This window comes from Heterocephalus glaber, unplaced genomic scaffold (assembly GCF_053883595.1).
Source record: "Heterocephalus glaber isolate CG9 unplaced genomic scaffold, H.glaber_assembly_v1.0 deba00001428, whole genome shotgun sequence".
Taxonomy (NCBI): Eukaryota; Metazoa; Chordata; class Mammalia; order Rodentia; family Bathyergidae; genus Heterocephalus; species Heterocephalus glaber.
The window spans coordinates 23307572-23326506 of record NW_028258293.1 but is presented as its reverse complement, the minus strand read 5'-3'; the positions used below and the strand labels follow the sequence as shown (position 1 = coordinate 23326506).

Sequence of the window (18935 nt, the reverse complement as noted above, 5' to 3'; positions counted from 1 at the left end):
TTACTCTATAAAAATTTTGTGGCAGCCTGGAATGAGTTTAAATTTCCTGTTAAGGTAACATCCTCTGAGACATCATATACTTTAGAAAATACTTAGGATAATATTTTTAAGTATGAAAATTAGTGGTTTAAATTAATTTTATCACAGGTACACATATTTTAGTAATCTTATTTTAAACCAGAAGGAGCTGACACAGAGAAAAAAGACTTTCTTTTACAGGACATCTTCAACTTCTCAAAGGTTGATTGCGTTTCACATATTTCCTTTAAAAAGTGGCACGTTGAAGGTTCAAGCTGTAAGACAGATGTGCTTTAGTATGATATATACATTGTGATATTTTTGTTCAGATACTGGAGGTGTTTTCTGTGTCAAGTATTCATTTTGAGGGGTAGTAACTGAGTTATTTTTTCAAGTCATTAAGCACATCTTGCTTTGTGATTTGGGTCCATGAATCAGGGATTTCACCTTTATTTTTAAATTTTCTCTGGTATGTTTCTTCTAACTTTGATTTGAAGGAACAGACAAACCATTTCCAATATGTCTGGGAGGATGAATCTGGGGTGATATTCCAAGTGGCATAATCTCCTCCTGCCTGGCGATAGGTCTTGTATCGGAATTTCAGGGTGTCATTCAGAACAAACTGTGTATCACTTGCCACTGCAGTAGAACAGAAATCAATGTCAAACTCATCTGTTTTATGCCAATGGTATCCATTGACAGCCTGAGGACGGTGGAATGGAACACTGTGGTCTCCTTCATGTGCAGGAATTGTGTTGGTACAAATTGATTTACAGAAGGGACATTGTTTCCAGCAGCCACAGAGTTGTTGAGAGAGGATTTTCTCAATTACAAGGAACATTTCATCTTTAGGCATACTTAAAAACTTTTCTTCTGCTCTCATCATTGCAGCATCCAACTCTACACTCATGGCTTCTTTGAGAAACTCAATATCTTTTATCTCCTGGTGTTCAATGCTTCTCAAGTCTGTTCGTGGAAAGATCAAGTTGTTCCCCAGGTGATCACAGAACAAATCCAACCACTCAGATGCAGTGCTGCTTTTATCTTTAGCTTCTTCTGTGGATTCATGAATAGCACAGAGGATAGCTTTCTTGATGATGTCTAAATTTATTTTTGAAAAGTCTTTATTTTTTCACCTCCTTTTTCCAAACAATATCTTTTAATATGTTTTTCAATATAAGTCTTAAAAAAGGATTCTGGGTTATGAATGTATTCCCAATAATTATCAAAGTTTTCTTCTTCTGCCAGAGAGATGAGAATATATTTTTCCAGTTTAGCCCTATTTCCATTGAACTCAGGGCAGGTAGCCTGCATGTCCTCAGCAATTCTAATGGCCATGATTTTCCATATGGTGGTAGACACAGCAGGAATGAGCTTGTTGCACAGAAAATCTACAAATGACTTGATAGAGGTTGCTCCTTGGCAGGAGATCTTGAAACTCATGAAGAAGTCATCTTTTTTACTTTGCAGAGAGATTACAGGATCATTTGCAGTCTTGAATGCTTTATGCATTTCATTAAAAATTTTTGATGCTCTTCGGAATAAACACAAAGCTAATTCCATTTTGTATTTACTTGTAAATGAGAACCTTTCCTTCGTGGGTACAGATATCACTTCTTCTTCTATGATTCTCAGAATTTCATGAAAATCATTTACATTGTAATCACGATGTTGCTTCCAAATATTAGCAACAGTTTCATCAAATCTTGAAAGAATGCAGTTAGTAGTCATATGAATTAACTCTTCATCACCTGCTTCTAATTGTTTTCGGTAAATTACATATGTCTTACTCATTTTGACATGTTCATCATACTTGACTTGAAATTTTTTTCCAGAATTTGTCTTTAGTAAGTTCACCATGTTTTTCTCCTTTATGAAATGCTCCAAAAGGATGTTTTCAGAATCCACCTCAATGTTAGGTTCCATTGTGGGAGGAAGATTTGAGGACACATCATAGACCCATTCATTCCACAGTTGATTGAATTTCTCCTGCAACTCCTCCTCACTCAGTGCTTTACCTTTTACATCTAAGGCCAACTCTCGGCTCCTCTTCAGTAATTCATTTTCATAGCCCATCTTTTTCTTATCCAATGTTTCTTGACTTTCTTTAAGAGTAATACGTTTATTGGCTTCTCTTTTGGCATCTGAAATAAGTGTCTCTTTTAGGATTAGTAACTTATTTTCAAAATTTCCTTTCCACTGAATCAGTATTTCACTCTCTGGGTCTTCATTAAAATACTTCTCAAGATCTTCCTTAATGGTTTCATATGTTTTTATAATTGGATCGTCCAGTGAGCTTATTTTGAGTGTCTGAATTTTCCCATTCTGAATCTGATTGTTCAGCTGATTCTGCAAGTGCAGCATGTGACTCCTCAGCTTCCAGGACCACTGGTTATACTTGGTTTCCAGTTTGCTCATGGCCACGACCTCTCGGGTATTTCTGAAACTGAAAATAAAATTTTCACTGACAAGGGCTCTCCACAAATCTTTAACTTGCAATTTCACATCTGATATCTTCATGATATTTCCCCTAAATTCCTGTTTAGCCATTGAAAGAATTCTACTTTTTAGTTCTTGGACATTGTGACTATATTGAGGATTAGGAGGGGCCATTGGGGGATTGCCATCCCAGAGGTGAGCAAAGTAGTGGACATGAGTGTTGACATCAAACTTAATGACATCACTGAAGCGGGATACATCTGAACACTGTTCTTGCTCAGCAGCAGTTGCTGCCATTTCATCTAGTTTCTGCTCTAGTCGCCTTCGTCCTTCCATGGTTTGCTCTTTAGCTGTAACTTCTCCCACATTCTGATGGACAAAGAGGCAACTTGGGGAGATTTTCACTTGTTTCATCCTCAGAAAGGCTTGGACAGCTATTTGTAGGATATCCTGCATCTCTGATGGATTCTCTCCAAAAATATTGATGAGAGTCAAGTTTCCAAGTCCAATGACAAAGGTTGCCAACTCATTGTCTCTATTCTGGGATTTGTTGTTGAGTTCTGGGGCCCTGAGTCCTTCTGTGTCTACAACCAACAGAAAATCAAATCCAAGTTCCTCTGTGAAGGTCTCCTCCACCTTCAGAAGCTGCATGTATGCCCCCCTGGTACACCTGCCTGCACTGACACTGAACTGCAGCCCAAAAAGAGCATTCAGCAGGGTGGACTTCCCTGAACTCTGCAGGCCAAGGATAGAAAGAACAAACAGTTTCTTGCCTGGAAGTTTCTCAGAGACCTTGTCAAATACAGCCACCACCCATTTTAGAGGCACATAAGATGCATCCCCATCCATCAGCTCAATGGGGACACCAGATACCATGAGGTCTGCAGCAATTTGGGGAAGAGAGAGAAAAACGATATCTCTTTTGCAGGAAGTTTCTTCCAGAGCTTCATACATCTGCCTAACTTCTCTGAGAAGCTGCTCAATTCCCAAGGTACAGGCACTGATCTCCATGGAGATGGCTTCCAGTTTCTTTTGCCAATGATCCAGGGAGTTGCTTTTCTGTGCCTTTTGCTTTTCTGTTTGTATCATTGACCAGAAAGATCTTTGCTTCTCACGCAAATTTTCCAAGTGTTCTGAAGTGAATCCATCCATGAAAACACTCAGCCACTGTAAAAAGTAGAGTTTGACCTGAGTTTTTGAGCGTTGCAAAATTTGTAGGAAGGACTGCATTAAGTCATTGGGAGGAAAAGCTTTTTTCAACTGTTTATGCCTTATTATTTGTTTTTCTGTTTCAATATCACTCTTGTGTTGTTCAATGCTCCTGTTCCCCTTCTCTCTTAGATGATAGAGTTCTTTGTCCATTTTACACCACCAATGCCACAGTTGTCCCTGAAGGGGTAGTAAATTTTCCTTGATGTGAGATAAGTTCATTTCTCCCAGGAGGGCCATTATAATCTGTGCCTTTTCTTTGGCTTCCTTGCAGTCTCTCTGGTGTTCATCAATAAGGAATCCTTGCTTGTGAGCAATCTGAGAACAGCCTTCTATACTGAGAGCAGTGTCAGAGAGCTCTAGCAACCGTCTGATTGTAGTAGTGATCTCTTTTATTAAATCTGCCTCATTTCTATTCCTGATATCAATTCTTACTTTTCTGCCAGAATTACTGACCACATCTTTTTCTTTGTCATCAAGCAAGCAGATCAAAAATCGTGATGACTGCCACAGGTCACGAACAAATTTTCGGTTTTCTTCATTGTCATCGGAGGCTGACATGAGGACCAAAATGAGAGAAGAGACCTCCTGCAGGAAAGCAATCTGCTGCTTGTGTTCCTTTGCATCACCATGAAGATTGGTGAAGGTCACACAGTTGTCAAATCTGTCCTCATCTTCTTCCCCAGGCCAGAACCAGCAGATTTCCACCATACCATCCATTAAGAGACGGTTTTTGCTGCTTACCTTGCAGTGTCGGTGAAAAAACACATCATGTTTCTGTTTACTGAGAAGGTAGTTCATGATCTGAGATTTGGAAGCAGAGAGGCCATTCCCAACTCTAATGAAGGACACAATGGATGTGGAGACATGACACATCTGCTGGTTATTGAAACTGTACTTGTTTCCCTTCAGTGATTTACTTCTATTCTGCCAACTCCTCCTAATTTGTTTGAGACACCACAGAGAGAATTCAATTTGCACAGTACAAGGATTAGGCACCATAAGGGGGAGGGCAAATTGACAAATAGAAAGTTTGTTCAAAATATATTGTCTGGTAAAATCATCTGCACAGTGAAAAATTGCCATCTGGAGATCCATTGGGTGAATAGGTGGCCTGGCTTTAGTGGGAACAGGACTACAACCATCATCAAAAAGGTCCTCATATGGATCAGAAGTCTCATTTTCCTGGTCAGAGGCCCTTGGATAAACCTGATGTTCTATGTTTTCTTCTCCTCTGAAGACCAGATATCTCAACCCATAATCTAGCATCAGTAACTTCTGGAGAAAATAGAAAGGAAGCTCCCGTTCAGAGCTGGGCTGGGTTTTGTAGACAGAAGTCTTGTAGATCAGATGAAAGTCAGCTCTCCCCATCCTTTTTGGGAAGTAATGTTCTAGGCCTAGACGCTGGAGTAAACCTTGGAAGGCTCCATTTTCTATCACTTCCTTTTTAATATTGTCTTTATCATGTGGTTTGTATGTCTGTTTATTTTCCCCAAGGAGACTTTGCAATTGTTCTTTGATTTTGTCAACTTGCAAGGGTGATGTGATGTCTTCATAATCCCTATCAATGAGCAATCTCAAGTCTTCTTCCAGGTTTTCCCAATCATGACCTGTTCCAGGTTCACTGAAGACTTTTGCAACTTCTTTGGACAAGGATTGTCCCATATATTGTCTGATCAACCCCATGCGCTGTGTTTTTTCTTCTGGAGAAATAGCTGTGACTCCAACAGAGGCTGTCAGACATACAAGCACCAGGAATGCCTGGGCCCTGTGGATGCAATTCCTTTTGAGCTGCTGGTATTTATTGTGGGCAGTTTGCATTTCATCCAGTAGAAAGTTTAACTCATCACAACCCAGAAGATACTGAAAAGTATTGTTAACCGAGTGATATCCTGCACCAGCTGCAATGGAAAGTAACAAGAGCTGTGTGTCTGTCTGCTCTGCCCCTTTAAGGTAATTCAAAAAGGAAGTAAGAGCCAAGCCAACTTTATAAGTGACTTTTCTTTGAGCCTCTTTCACTGTTTCTGGGGACTCAGATTTGACCTTCACTTCCAAGAGGTCATTCTGAGTTCCTTTTAAGATTTTAATCAGTTCAGAAAATTGGGAGATACAGACTTCCTGTTGCTTTGACTCTGACTGGTAGATCCACTGTATCATGGAGTGAGCCTGAGGAAAGTTTGTCACTTTGTACACATGAGGATCCAGAAGTGTGCGCAGCTGAGATTTAATAAATTTAGTTTCATAAAAGGAAGACTTTTTACAAAAGTTGACTGTATTTACTAGAAAATTCTGCAGATCTGAATTTGTGAGGCATATATTAATCCAAATGCGATAACTTGCTGTTTGTTCACACAACATTTGCATAAGATTTATCAGTTTGTTAAGCTGTTCTTCAGGACCAGATACTTCCAGGAGTCTACTTCCTCTAAGAAAATTCTAGCTTCTTTCTCAGCACTCAGGAATTCCTCTCCATATGGGATCTGGGCAGTGAGGCCAGTCAGAGCAGTGTAGTTGTCTTTCATGCATTTGGCCACCTTTAGAGCATCCTTAAAATCCCTTCTGTGGCTGACAAGAATGATGTCCCAAACTGGCACCAGCTTCAGGCCCCGGTCTATGACACACCAGGTTTGATTCCTGGCCACCAGGCCAGCTTTCCACTGGAGAAGGCCATCTGCCTCTGGTAGGCCACCGGTCTGTGCCACAGATAACTGGATATTGGCTTGATGAGTTTGAAGAGTTTTGGTCTGAGAAGCTCTTTTTGAATGTGAGTCTGACAGACTCATACTTGCAGCAACTTTTACTCCAAAGCCACTGTAGCTGCCCCTTATGTAAATTTCCAAGGCCTCTGATGCCTGTTGCTTGACATCATCTAGCTGGTCCTTCTGGAAGCCCTCTGCAATTGCCTTCCACCAGTAGATTCCTCCCAGATGAAGAGGGCCTTGGTTAGCATGAGAACCAAACTTGTGGAAGAAATTTTCAGTCCTTTGCTTCAGCAAGGGAGATGCAGTATGCTCCAGGAGGTGTTCAATGCATTTCAGTTCCTGGAGAGCAGCCTTGGAGAACTGGAGTTGATCAGTGGGAAAGTGGCAGCAGGCCAGGGGAATGTAGCTGAACTTGGTTGAGCAAAAATAAGAGTGGTCAGAATGTGATTGATGTGTTTCCCTGGAGTCTGAATATTTGCTTTTATCTGTGCCACCTTCTAACCTAAATCCCCATCCTTTACCCTTGGCTGAGGCAGTTACACTGAAGCCCAGCTTCTCTATAGTCTGGGTGAACATGGATTCTGCTTGAGAAGATGTAAATTCTTTTGTTTCCATCCGTGTGCTCTGCTGAGGGCCAAAGAGTGAGAACTCCTTGGAGACCCCGAGTAGCTCTTCTCTCTTCTGTACCAGGTCCCTTTCTTGGCCAGTTTGATAAATTCCCTGCAGGGCAAGGCCTCCAGATGCCCATCTTACCAGATCTCTCTCCGAAAGATTTTGCCTGTGGGACAAGGTCTGTTCCATGAGATTGAGATGTTGCTGCACGATTTCCATGACTTGTGTTAGGGGCTTTTCAGGCAGTGGCCAGTATTCTTCAGGGATCTCCATTGCTTGCCTCAGCTCTGCTTCTTTCCTCCTCACTGCCTCTTCCTCCCTCTGCCTTCCTTCTAAAAGCAGGTCCTTTAGCTCCTGCAATGCCTGTTCTGCCTGCTTCTGCCTTTTGTTTGCCATCTCCACTGGTGACTCCTGTGACTCTGGATGACTATTTGAGTGTGAGAAGTCAAACAGCTTCTCCAGGGCCCTTTTTTCCCACGAATACTGCACCTGGGATTTCAGGACCTGCAGGTCTTTTTCTTTTAAGTATTGTAAGGCCTGAGCACAGGTGACACCCAGGTGTTCTTGCAGTTTGGGCAGCCAAAACTCAGTGTCCAGTCCCACATTTTCCAGAATCTCTTGGAGATCTTGCTTCCCTTTGTCTCTGAGCAGCGGCTCATCAGTGTTGTAGTCTGCAGTTGCCATGGCTGTGTGAGAAACAGACACCCAGTTACCTTTACTGTTTTCTGACCTTAGAAAGTCTCAGCCAGACCATTATATATCCTCCCTTACATTTTCTAATGTCTTCTTTTACAAATTTTTCTCTGTGTGTGTATATGGTGTGTGCAAAAGACACCATTGTGTGTATTTTCCACATGGATTACTTTTTGGTACTTGGTGAGTTGGAACTTAGTACCCTGATTTTTGTACCTGATCTTAAATCAATTCCATGAAAAATCATTAAATTATGGGATGGAATTTGAAAATGCAAATGAGTTTTCCCGCTTTTATTTTATTAATTTTACTGCTGCATTTCAGGTATACAATAGGATGACATTCATCATTGGGAATTTGCACCTTTATATGATATATCTTGGTTTTTATTCTTTTCCCCATTCCCCTCAGCTGCCTTCCACTCCTCCACCCCTCCCTATTTACAGAGACTTTGTCTCCATTTTTTCCTTTTCTCATATTTATTTCTTTCCCATACCCCTCCAATTTCCCCTCCCCCTTTAGATGTTTTCTTCCTATTTTGCATCATCTATTATACATTTTGATCATTATTTTCATTTTCAGTTTCTCCCACCAGAGAAACTTTTTGGTATGAACACATGTGTGTCCTATTTATTTCACTTAAGAATGTGGTCTCAATGTGCATCCATTTAGCTATAAATGTCTCTAGTTTCTCATTCTTTATGGCTGAGTTGTACTCCATTTTATAAAAAAACCCCACATCTTCTTTATCCAGTTTCTTTATGGGTAATTGGGCTGTTTCCAAGTTTTAGCTATTACAAACCGTGCCGCTATAAACATGGGTGTGTATATATCATTTCTCTCTGTTATCCTATTTAGTAGTACATATTTGCCCAACATATAATTATATTCACCATGGGGAGTTGATACATGTGCATGACACATCTTAATGATTTTTACTTCCCCTTCCCTTCCACCTCTTACCTATTTTTCAGTTTTCTTAGGTCATTTAATATTCATCTTCTCCTACCAGTTTTCCCTTAGTTTTGGTTTTCCCATGTCTTTAGTAGATTTCTATTATAGGCATCCCATCTGCAATGGCTTGACTCTTTCTTTCCTGTAAAACTCACATTGTAATGCAACTCCCATTGTAATGCAACTCCCATATGACAGTATTGAGGGTTGGAATATTTCAGAGATGATTAAGACATTTTTTTCACTCCACTCCTAGTTTGCATGGAGTTTTCATCATGACTGAGTGTTACATTTTGTCAAATGTCTTTTATGTATATGTTGATATAATCATAAGATATTTCTTCTTAATGTTTTTTATTGTTAATGTATCTTTCTGATACATAGTAATTACATTCGTCTTGGGGAGCTAGTACATATGCATACCTCATCATGATGATTTTTACTTCCTCTCCCCCATCTCCTGTTTCCCCTTCCTCAGGTACAATTATTTCAATAACTGCTACAAAACCCCGGAGACAATGTTGTTAATACAAATGTTGTTATAAAGAGCACATAACAATATGATTTCTCTCAACCTAGTGTCCAGAGGTAGCTGGAACTCCATGTGAAGATGGATCAAAAGAGCATCTGTCAAATTTCACAGGTAACTTGCTTTCCAGATCTGTTCCTCCATGGTTTGCCTGTCACAGTGAGCCTAATTCAGTATTTTTTTCTCATGTTCCAAATACTTACCTTTTACTTATTTTCCTTTAATATCTCAAAATCTGACATCAGACTGTCACGATATTTCATCCAAATTTAACAGCTAGTCTAGTAACAGATAATGTGTAGTATAAAAAACAAGTTAAAACAGCAGTCACATTAACTTTAATGAGATAAGTGTCCCCAGGCTTCACCCTTTCACTGAATGGATAAACAAATAAAAATTTTCTGAATCATCTCTGTTGGAGCTCTGGAAAGTAGTCAACAATTTCTAATAATCAACTGAATTGTGGATCAAGAAAAACACAACTTACAAAAAAAAAAGTATAACACATTTTTGGGCCAGGGATTTAGCTCAGTGGTTCTGTCGCCTGCCTCGTAAGTGCAAGGACCCAGTACCAAAAAAAAAAAAAAAGGAGGAGAAGAAGAAGAAGAAGAAGAAGAAGAAGAAGAAGAAGAAGAAGAAGAAGAAGAAGAAGAAGAAGAAGAAGAAGAAGAAAAACACAACTTAAAAGGGCTACGTGGGCAACAGAGCTAAGAGAAAACCTACAATGTGGGAAAAAATTTTTACCAGCAGCTCCTCAGCCAAAAGTCTACTATCTAGAATTCATAAAGAACTAAAAAAAAATCAGACTGCCCAAATATAAAGACTCAATTAAAAAATGGGCATCTGAAATGAATAGACATTTCTTAGACAAGTAAAAGCTGCAAATAAACATATGAAAAAATGTTCAACATCACTGCTCATTCAAGAGATGCAGATGAAAACAATGCTGAGATTCCACCTCATCCCAGAAGGAATGACTGCTATCAAGAAATCAACCAATAACAAATACTGGTGGGAGTGTGGGGAGAAAGGAACCCTTCTTCATTGTTGGTAGGAGTGCAGACTGGGTGCAACCACTGTGGAAATCAGTATGGAGATACCTCAAAGAACTAGGATTAGTTTGACCCAACTATTCCTGTGCTGGGTATCTTCCCCAAAGAATTAAAAGAATCACAGAACAGTGATATATGCACATTCATGTTTATAGCGGCACAATTTTTAATAGCGAAAACTGGAAAACAGCCCAATTGCCCATCAACTGGAGACTGGATAAAGAAGATGTGTTTTTTTAAAAAATAAAATTGAGTACAACTCAGCCATAAAGAATGAGAAACTAGAGACATTTATAGCTAAATGGATGCATATTGAGGCCATACTCTTAAGTGAAATAAATAGAACACACATGTAAATACCTAATAGTTTGTCTGGCGTGAGAAACTAAAAGTGTAAATGAGGATCAAAATGTATAATTGATAATGTGAAATAGGAAGAAATGGTCTAAAGGAGTAGGGAAAGTGGGAGGCGTAGGGGAAAGGAAAGAAGGGAAAAGAAAAAATGTGAGGAAAGGAAAAATTGGAAACAAAGTCTTCGTAAATAGGAAAAGGTGGAGGGGGTGAAAGGAGGGCAGGGGAATGGGGAAAAAATAAGAACAAAGATACGTCATGTACAGGTACAAGATCCCAATGATGAATGTAACTGTGTTGTAGACCTGAAACATACCAATAAACTTAATCAGGAAAAAAAGTGGTAGGTGGATGTTGTGGCTTTTTTTTTTTTTTTTGGGTCCCAGATCCACTCTCTTCTCCTGTTTAGCAAGGGTCTTAAAGACAGACACCTACATTTTCAATGTAGAATTCTGGTCCCTGGTTTTAAAGGGAAGATAGAAGATCTTGTTTTAATATCATTTTGTTTGTACATTTGGACCTGCTGGGTATTCCTTGGAGAACTGATGAGTGGTACTTTTCTTCATTTTGCCTGGCTCAGAGCTATCTCAGGTCACAAAATTGGCTACCCTGGGTGGGTATTCCCTGAAAATATTGATATATAAACAGCATCCTGCTACTGCTTGCAGGAAGAAATTATGATGGAAATTATAGACATGTTGAGAATCACTGCGAAGAAAGGATTTATGTGGAAGTAGGTATATATAGGCAATTAGAAAACCACATATATTCCAACATCAGAATGTATACTAAGAAAATGCCTAACAAAACCCTCAGGTTTCATATCTACTGAGTTTCTATTTAGGCTCAATATAAGCAGAAAGTGAGAGGTAAAGTATTGAAGTAATGCTCTGACACCTAGTGCTATATCAGGTTTCTTTTTCCAACAATTAAAATAAAATCTATCACAGAAAGAGTTGAACTTAAGCTAAATTGTCAGAGACTTTGGAGTGAACACAGTGAAATAATCTTTATAAAAAAGTTTCCTAATAAAAAAATTATAAGCAACAGTAAGCATGAAGAACAAACCCTGACCATGAGAAAGAGTATGATTTCTAGTTACTACATCATAATTTCCAAAATATCTACTTTTCTATAATACAGTAAAATGCATGGAAAGAAATAGGAAAGTATGGCCCATCCTCCAAAATTTAACAAATTCTTTGGGGGAAAAATCATTGGACTTAAATAGTCAAAGATATTAAATTACATCTTACATACAATCAAAAAGTTAAAGGAGAACATGGACAAAAGGTAGAGGAAAATAGTTTAGTGATAGCTCCTAAAAGAGTATCAATAAAGATACTCAATTATGAAAAAGGTCAAAAAGAGAAATTCTGGAGCTAAATATCACAAAAGCTAAATGAGTATTCCAATCAGTTTCTGTTTCTATTTAACCTGAATCTCTTGTAGCTTTCTGTCTACTCCCATTTCTCACCTTCCTCCTCCTCCTCCTCCTCTTCTTCTTCTTTTTCTTCTTCTTCTCCTTCTTCTTCTCCTTCTTCTTCTTCTTCTTCTTCTTCTTCTTCTTCTTCTTCTTCTTCTTCTTCTTCTTCTTCTTCTTCTTCTTCTTCTTCTTCTTCTCCTCCCCCTCCTCCTCCCCCTCCTCCTCCTCCTCCTCCTCCTCCTCCTCCTCCTCCTCCTTCTCCTCCTCCTTCTCCTTCTCCTTCACTTACCTGTCTCCTTGAGGCCAACTTCCTGTCTTCAGGTTGCTCCAGAGAGACCTGAGCAATGAGCAGCTTCTTTTCCCAGGACTGGCAGGCTGCTGACTCACTGCTTTAGTTCAGGCTTTGGCTGCTCCTGTGAGAGTGGGGGCTGAATGTGTCCTCAGAGCAGAGCATTTCCCTCTTCTTCCAGTTATGGGAGGATCTGTCTCTTTTTTATAACCTTAGTTCCTGGCAAAATGAAATATGTGAATATTTAAGAAATGTGTGATAATTGAATAAGGAAATTAGAATGTCTGTGCGGGTTTCCTCAGATGAATATGAACAGCTACTTCTATGAATTGCCATGAGAAACAAACAAGATATAAACGCAAAGTCTGTGTCCTACCAATAACTTATTTTCCAATGCTTAATAGGACTATAGATATTTTCTAATAAGCAAGAATTTTTAAGTCAGTCAGAGATGTTTGAGCCCAGAATCCAACAGTAACTAGTAAGGGAGACCAAAGTACTTACCCAGATATATTTCTTTGGTATATTTTGATTTGGGTATTCAAAGAGCCTACTCACCCATGATACCTAGTAAAAAGAAATTTATATCTCTCTGCATTTTAAACATTGGGTGTAAGTAGAGGCTTTTCTATCTGACATCCCCCTGTTTAACTAGGGAGAGATTTCATAGGAAGAAGAGTTTGGGGGTCTGAATGTGTCCCAGGGAGATATTTTCCATGTGTCAATTACCTGGAAAAGTTCATCTGCATCCGAAGACAACAGTTGGTCACTGTGCATCTCCTCACCTAACCTTCCAGAGCCTACCCCAACTTTCTCTCCCTCAAAATTCCAAGTTTCTATCTTTAGGATGAGCTCTTTAAAAATTTCATTCATCTTGCCCCTCTTTAAGTCACATTCTATATGTATGACTCAAAAATTTTCACATTAATAAACTTATATGTTTTTTCTCTGTTAGTCTATGTATTGACAGTGGCTTTCATAGAATAAAATTATGAAAACTTCAGAGGACAAAAAGTAAACTTGAAACATCCCTACACTACCTATATATACTTTGAGTAGAAGAAAGTAGAATCTAAGCAATGGTATGCAGGTAAATGATGGATAAATTTGTGGTAGTACTATTATCTCCCTCAATAACATTCATGGAGATAAAATGAGATAATGTAGTTTAATGTACTTAGTCTTGCCCTGAAATCGATGTTCAAAAATTCATTGGGTCTTTGTCTCATGGCTACTGAAGATATAATATTTTTTTTTTTTGGTACCAGGGATCGAACTTGGGTCCTTGCGCTTGCGCAGTAGGCAGTGAAATCACTGAGCTAAATCCTCGGCCCCTGAAGATATAATTTGTGCTGAGACTTTATCTCATGAAGCTGCCTTTAATCCAGATTCACCAGTTGCAGGAAGCCTGTGGAACATGGCTTCCCACACCCCTCAGAAGGCACACTTTCTCAGTGTGCAAATATGCACACACACATGGTACATCCTTCCCATGGTGGCAGGAGATTGTAAATGATGGGGGCCAAATCTCTACTGAATTCAGGTTGTTGGAGAGCAGTGTCAGCTTGAAACCCCCAGGAGCTTCAGGAAAAGGCCTATGGATCTCATGTCCAAGACAATAGCCTGGCCCTGAAGGAGACACCAGACAGCGTCAAGAGAAGAACCCAGACAGCTAGAAAGGACAGGACACACTTTTTCAACTATGGAGAACAAAGTTAAGTTATCATTTGCCTTGTCTTGTCTACAGTAATATTTGAGAAGTGGCACTGCCATCATTTCAATATGCTCTTTGAGAAACAGCTGGGCCCACCAGACAGTCTCAGCCATGGAGGGTGTTTTTTCCCATGCCATTTGAGCAATGAAACATGCTTGACAAGATGAAAGTGAAGAGGTTCTCATCTACTTCTCAGGGGACAAGGATGGCTGAGTCCACTGCAATAGGGCATCACAATGTCTCTGTAGGTGGATCCTCTTTCTACCTGCTGCACATGCTTTTGCAAAATAGTCTAAGATGAAGGAATACTAACACATTGGAAGTTATATAAAAGTTAGCATTACTTTTCTTCCTCTGGGGCAACTAATTAATTCAAATACATGGATTCATTGCTGAGAATGTTAATGGCTAAAATGTGTGAAATTAAAATGTCATGGAAACTTTTTGACAAGAAAAAAACGTGTTCTAAAGATTCTTTATTATTCATCTGTATAGTAGCCAACATGTATATTAAGCAGAATTTAACAAGGTATTGTCTAAATTCCTGACCTTTATTATCTTATTCAATCTATACAATAATACCATGAGAAGGAGCCTTTATCTATAATAACTTTTGAGGTGAGCAAAATAAGGTACAAAAAGTGTCCAAAGATACACAGATAATGAACAGGGCTTAAACTCAGGAATGGAAGGAGTGGGGAGGGTAAGGCAGGAAAGGAAATGCAAAAAGAACTGAAATGTGTCATATATATGTACCAACTCCCCACAACTAATGTAATCATTATGTACTGGAAACATGTACTGATAAAAACCAAACACTGGGAAAAAACCCTCAGAAACACTAGTTTGCTCCATCTCTCAACAATCTATCCCCTTATAACATGGAAGAATGATCACCAATTTATAAATGCGGAAAGGGGTTTAATGATTACTTACATATAAATAGCAAAATACATATAAGCAGAACAAAATATCAAAGGAAAACTTTATGGATGACTTTTCCTTCTTTCTAAAGTTTTGAATTTTCTCCGTTTTTATAAAGATTTGTGTTAATTAGCTTTAACTCTTGCATTATAGAACAGGTTTATGAACTCAGTAATTTAAGATTATTTCCAAAAGGAAGACAATTTCTGAGTTCTCACAAAGCACTGTTCTCAAGAATGATGGCATCTCACATTGAGGCAATACTCTTAAGTGAAATAAATAGTACACACATATGTAAATACCGAATATTTTCTCTAGTGTGAGAAACTGAAAGTGTAAATAAGGACTAAAAGGTATAATAGGTAATGTGAAATAGGTGGAAAAGGGGCAAAGAGGAAGGGGTAGGGGAAAGGATAGAAGGGAATGTAATTCATATGAGAAAATGAAAAAAAGGAAAACAAAGTCTTTGTACATAGGGAGAGGTAGAGGGGTTGAAGAGAGGGCAGGGGAAGGGGAAAAAAAATAAGAACCAAGAGAGTATGTAAAGGTGCAGATTTCCAATGATGAGTGTCATTATACTGTACACCTAAAATGTACCAATAAAAGGATATACATTTAAAAAAAAAGAATGATGGCATCTACATAAGCCAAAGTATTTTTGAACTCTGTTCTCAATAAATTCAGTTTTCTATCTTTTGTTATAAATCTTCCCACACCAATAAATAATAAAATGCAATAAAGCATTTTTAGCCTAGTGAGTTGCATATTTACAATTTCTTTTTTGTGGGCACAGACATAAATATATTTTCATGCCCATGATATAAGCTTCTTGGCAATTGTTTTGATGTTTCAAAACACATCTGTATATCTCTAAGGCTACATTTTAAAAAAATTCAAACACAACAGATTTTTCTTACTACTATTGTATCTCCTGTATTTAAATCTGAGTGCTTGCAATTCTATTATATTCATTACTGTGATTAAATTTTAATTTTAGGCATTGTGAAAATGCCCGATTTCAAAATGTCTCTGTGAAAGTTTCCACTGGAAATGCCAGAAATCCTTTCTTTAGAGACTTCCACTATCTTGATGTTGGTTTTTGTATTTTTGGAGTAAATGTGATTTTTCTCCCAGATCTGGATGCAGATGCAGAAACATTTCTAATATGGTTCCTTAGTAGTTGTTATTTTTTAAAATAAATGTGTATTCTGTGGATTCTTTTCTCTATTGGTGATATAAGGATCCATTGAGCCCTTGATGATAATGGGCCTGTTGGTGATTGGTCAGTGAAAAGCAAATTTGCTCCATACTGCTATATGATATTGAAATTGACAGTTAATTAACTATCACATTTACCTGATAATTTGTGAAGATGATGCCCTATCACAGAGTGAGTCTATGCCATCCAAAGTTTCCTCTTTTCCTAGTCTTTTTTTAATATGGGGATTCAACAGTCAAGGTGATATGTGCTAAGTCTCTTTACCCATTAGCTACAAAGTAGAACATAAAGGATAAATTTTAAAAGTGTAATATCTCAGATAGTGTGTAATATTAACGAATGCATGAGTACAGCAATCTCACTTGGAGAAGGAATGGTGAGAGGTGAGCCATGAACCCTCCTAAAAGGAAGGGGTGTGTTGGGGCACATATTTTCCCAGAACCCTCCTCAAAGCCCCCATGACCTCCTTATTCCTTAGGCTGTAAATAAGGGGGTTCAGGGCTGGGGTGACAATTGTGTAGAAAGCAGAAATGATATTGTCCTGTTTGGGATTGTGGAAGGAACTCGGTAGGACATACATGAGTGTAGCAGCCCCATAAAACATCCCAACCACAGTCAGGTGGGAGGAGCAGGTGATAAGTGCTTTCTTCCTCCCCTCCTTTGAGGGCATGTGGAGCACAGTGAACAAAATTAGTGTGTAGGAGGCAACAATAGCACAAAGAGGGAGCAAGAGGAAAGTCACACCTGTCACATAAACCATGAGCTCATATCTGGAGGTGTTTGCACAGGCCAGCTTCAGCAAGGTTGGAATCTCACAGAGAATGTGTGTGATTTCCCGGGACATGCAGAAAGAGAAGTGCATGGTGTATACAGTATGTCCTAGAGCACTCAGGGATGCTAGGATCCAGGATGAGGCCACCATGAACCAGCAGACTCCAGGTCTCATGAAGGTCATGTAGTTCAGAGGATGACAGATGGCCACATACCTGTCATAGGCCATGAAGGCCAGTAGCAGGTCCTCTGCACCACCCAGTGTCAGTGCCAGGAACATCTGAAGGGCACAGCCTCCAAAGGAGATGGTGTTTTCTCTGTACAGAAAATCCATGAGGGCCTTGGGAGTGACAACTGATGTGAACAGGAGGTCCATGAGAGAGAGCTGGCCAAGCAGGAGGTACATGGGCACATGGAGCCGGATATCCACTGTGATGATCAAGAGCAGCAGGCCATTGCTGATCAGGGCCAATGTGTATAGGAGTGTGATTGCAGCACAAAGTATTTCAGGAGACCCATTGTCCTTCAGGATCCCCACCAAAATGAAGCCACTTCCTAAGGTGAAGTTCCAGAGCTGCATTCTGTGGTTTCTTAGTTGTTTAGAACCAGATGTTCTGTCAGTGGGAGCTCTTCTAAGGAGCTTAGTCTAGTTTTGGATTGTTCCAGGACACTGTTGGGTAGGAAATAGAAACTCAGTGAAGTGTTTTTCTTTCACTTAGCTAAACTTTCCCTCTGTTTTGTGAATTTGTCAATAATTTTATTGAATATAATGAGCCATCAGCTAACCAGGTAACAGATATATTGTGTATTTGAATTAAAAATGGACTTTACTTAAAGTATTCAGGAGAATAAGTCCCATAAGCATCTTTGTAAATATATGTAACCATCCTTGTCTTCATAATAATCAGACACACTTGGCAATCAGTTAAAATGTGCATTTTCTTTTTAAAAATATACTTGGAATAACTATTCAGTTTTTAATATTTTGTTCATAAGGAGCTCTTTGCCATCTTTTCCCCTTGAGCACATGTTTCCCTTTGCTTCATGGTCTTATTGTTTTATAGCTGCCTCAACAGAGGAATCTCTGGGCTCTTGGACCACTTGATCTCTTGCACAATTCAACCATCCTCACCTCCTTGATGTGTGGACTGCTAGTCTGCTGGAGATAGGAAGAATTCTGAGTTGATTCAATGGTTGGAATGATATAGTTCTGAAAGTAAAAGTGTCTGCCTATTTAGAGGTAATGGTTAGATTTTTACTGAAGAAGAGTCAAGAAAAAAAGGAAAACAGTGGGATTTGTTGATGGATGGTAGTCATTGTGCTTAGGATAAATGGTATAATGGGTGACTTACAAAAAAGAGACATTTTAGGAAAGGGCCAAAACCATATTATTACTGTTAGCTAATATTTTCAACAACAATCTGAGCATGCAAAACTGGAAGGATATTGTCTTACTCATTCCCAAAACCATTTGATAGAGTCTGGCAAGAGATTGAGGAGCAAATGACATGGAATGTGTGGGGTGTATGTGGCAACATCCACTTAGCCTGGCTTTATGAATGCAGGTCTTTCACAGTTGGATCAAAGACTTAAAGGCATTCTGGAAGAGAAGATATGATTCCTGACCAAATTGTTCATCTTTCCTTTGTATTATCTCTACCTATTCTTCCTATCTTTATGTTACCACCCAGGTTATTTCAGAGGTGGGACTTTTAAGAAGTAGAATCATTAAAACCGAACATTGAGAGACACATATGATATATTTCCTTTCTTTCATTAAGTAAATATTAAGTAGGGACATGAACTGTGCCAGGTCACTCCATTGATAGTTGGATAATTGCATAAACGTGAAAAACTAATCACACAAGAATGTCATACAATGGTGATGGAGAATGTGTAAAGTGAAATATGACATACCATGAGACCATATAGAGTGAATACTCAGAGGAAGTGTTATATAAGCTACAGCTGAGGATGAATAGAAGCTTGCTAAGTGAAAGTGAATCAAGGGATAACAAAAGGGGGGCACAGGA

At 38.9% G+C, this 18935-nt stretch overlaps 2 protein-coding genes and 1 long non-coding RNA gene across 3 annotated transcripts in view; 1 reads left to right on the top strand and 2 right to left on the bottom strand.

The window, feature by feature from the left end:
* Window positions 1-9533, top strand: part of LOC147828017 (uncharacterized) — a 96216-nt gene extending 86683 nt beyond the window's left edge. The window contains exon 6 of the long non-coding RNA XR_015451461.1: window positions 9207-9533. This is a non-coding gene — a long non-coding RNA (uncharacterized LOC147828017). The remainder of the gene's footprint in view (window positions 1-9206) is intronic.
* Window positions 381-12371, bottom strand: LOC101726105 (interferon-induced very large GTPase 1-like). Its single transcript, XM_087211804.1, is given in 4 exon segments — window positions 381-1134; window positions 1137-6074; window positions 6077-7666; window positions 12275-12371. Coding segments are annotated over 3 exon segments (7260 nt in total). The 5' UTR covers window positions 7665-7666; window positions 12275-12371; the 3' UTR covers window positions 381-400.
* A 4090-nt stretch (window positions 12372-16461) lies between these two features.
* On the bottom strand, window positions 16462-17563 carry LOC101726478 (olfactory receptor 2AG2). Its single transcript, XM_004863501.2, has one exon. The coding sequence runs from the start codon at window positions 17480-17482 to the stop codon at window positions 16532-16534; it is 951 nt and encodes a 316-aa protein (XP_004863558.1). The 5' UTR covers window positions 17483-17563; the 3' UTR covers window positions 16462-16531.
* Window positions 17564-18935: the final 1372 nt, after the last annotated feature.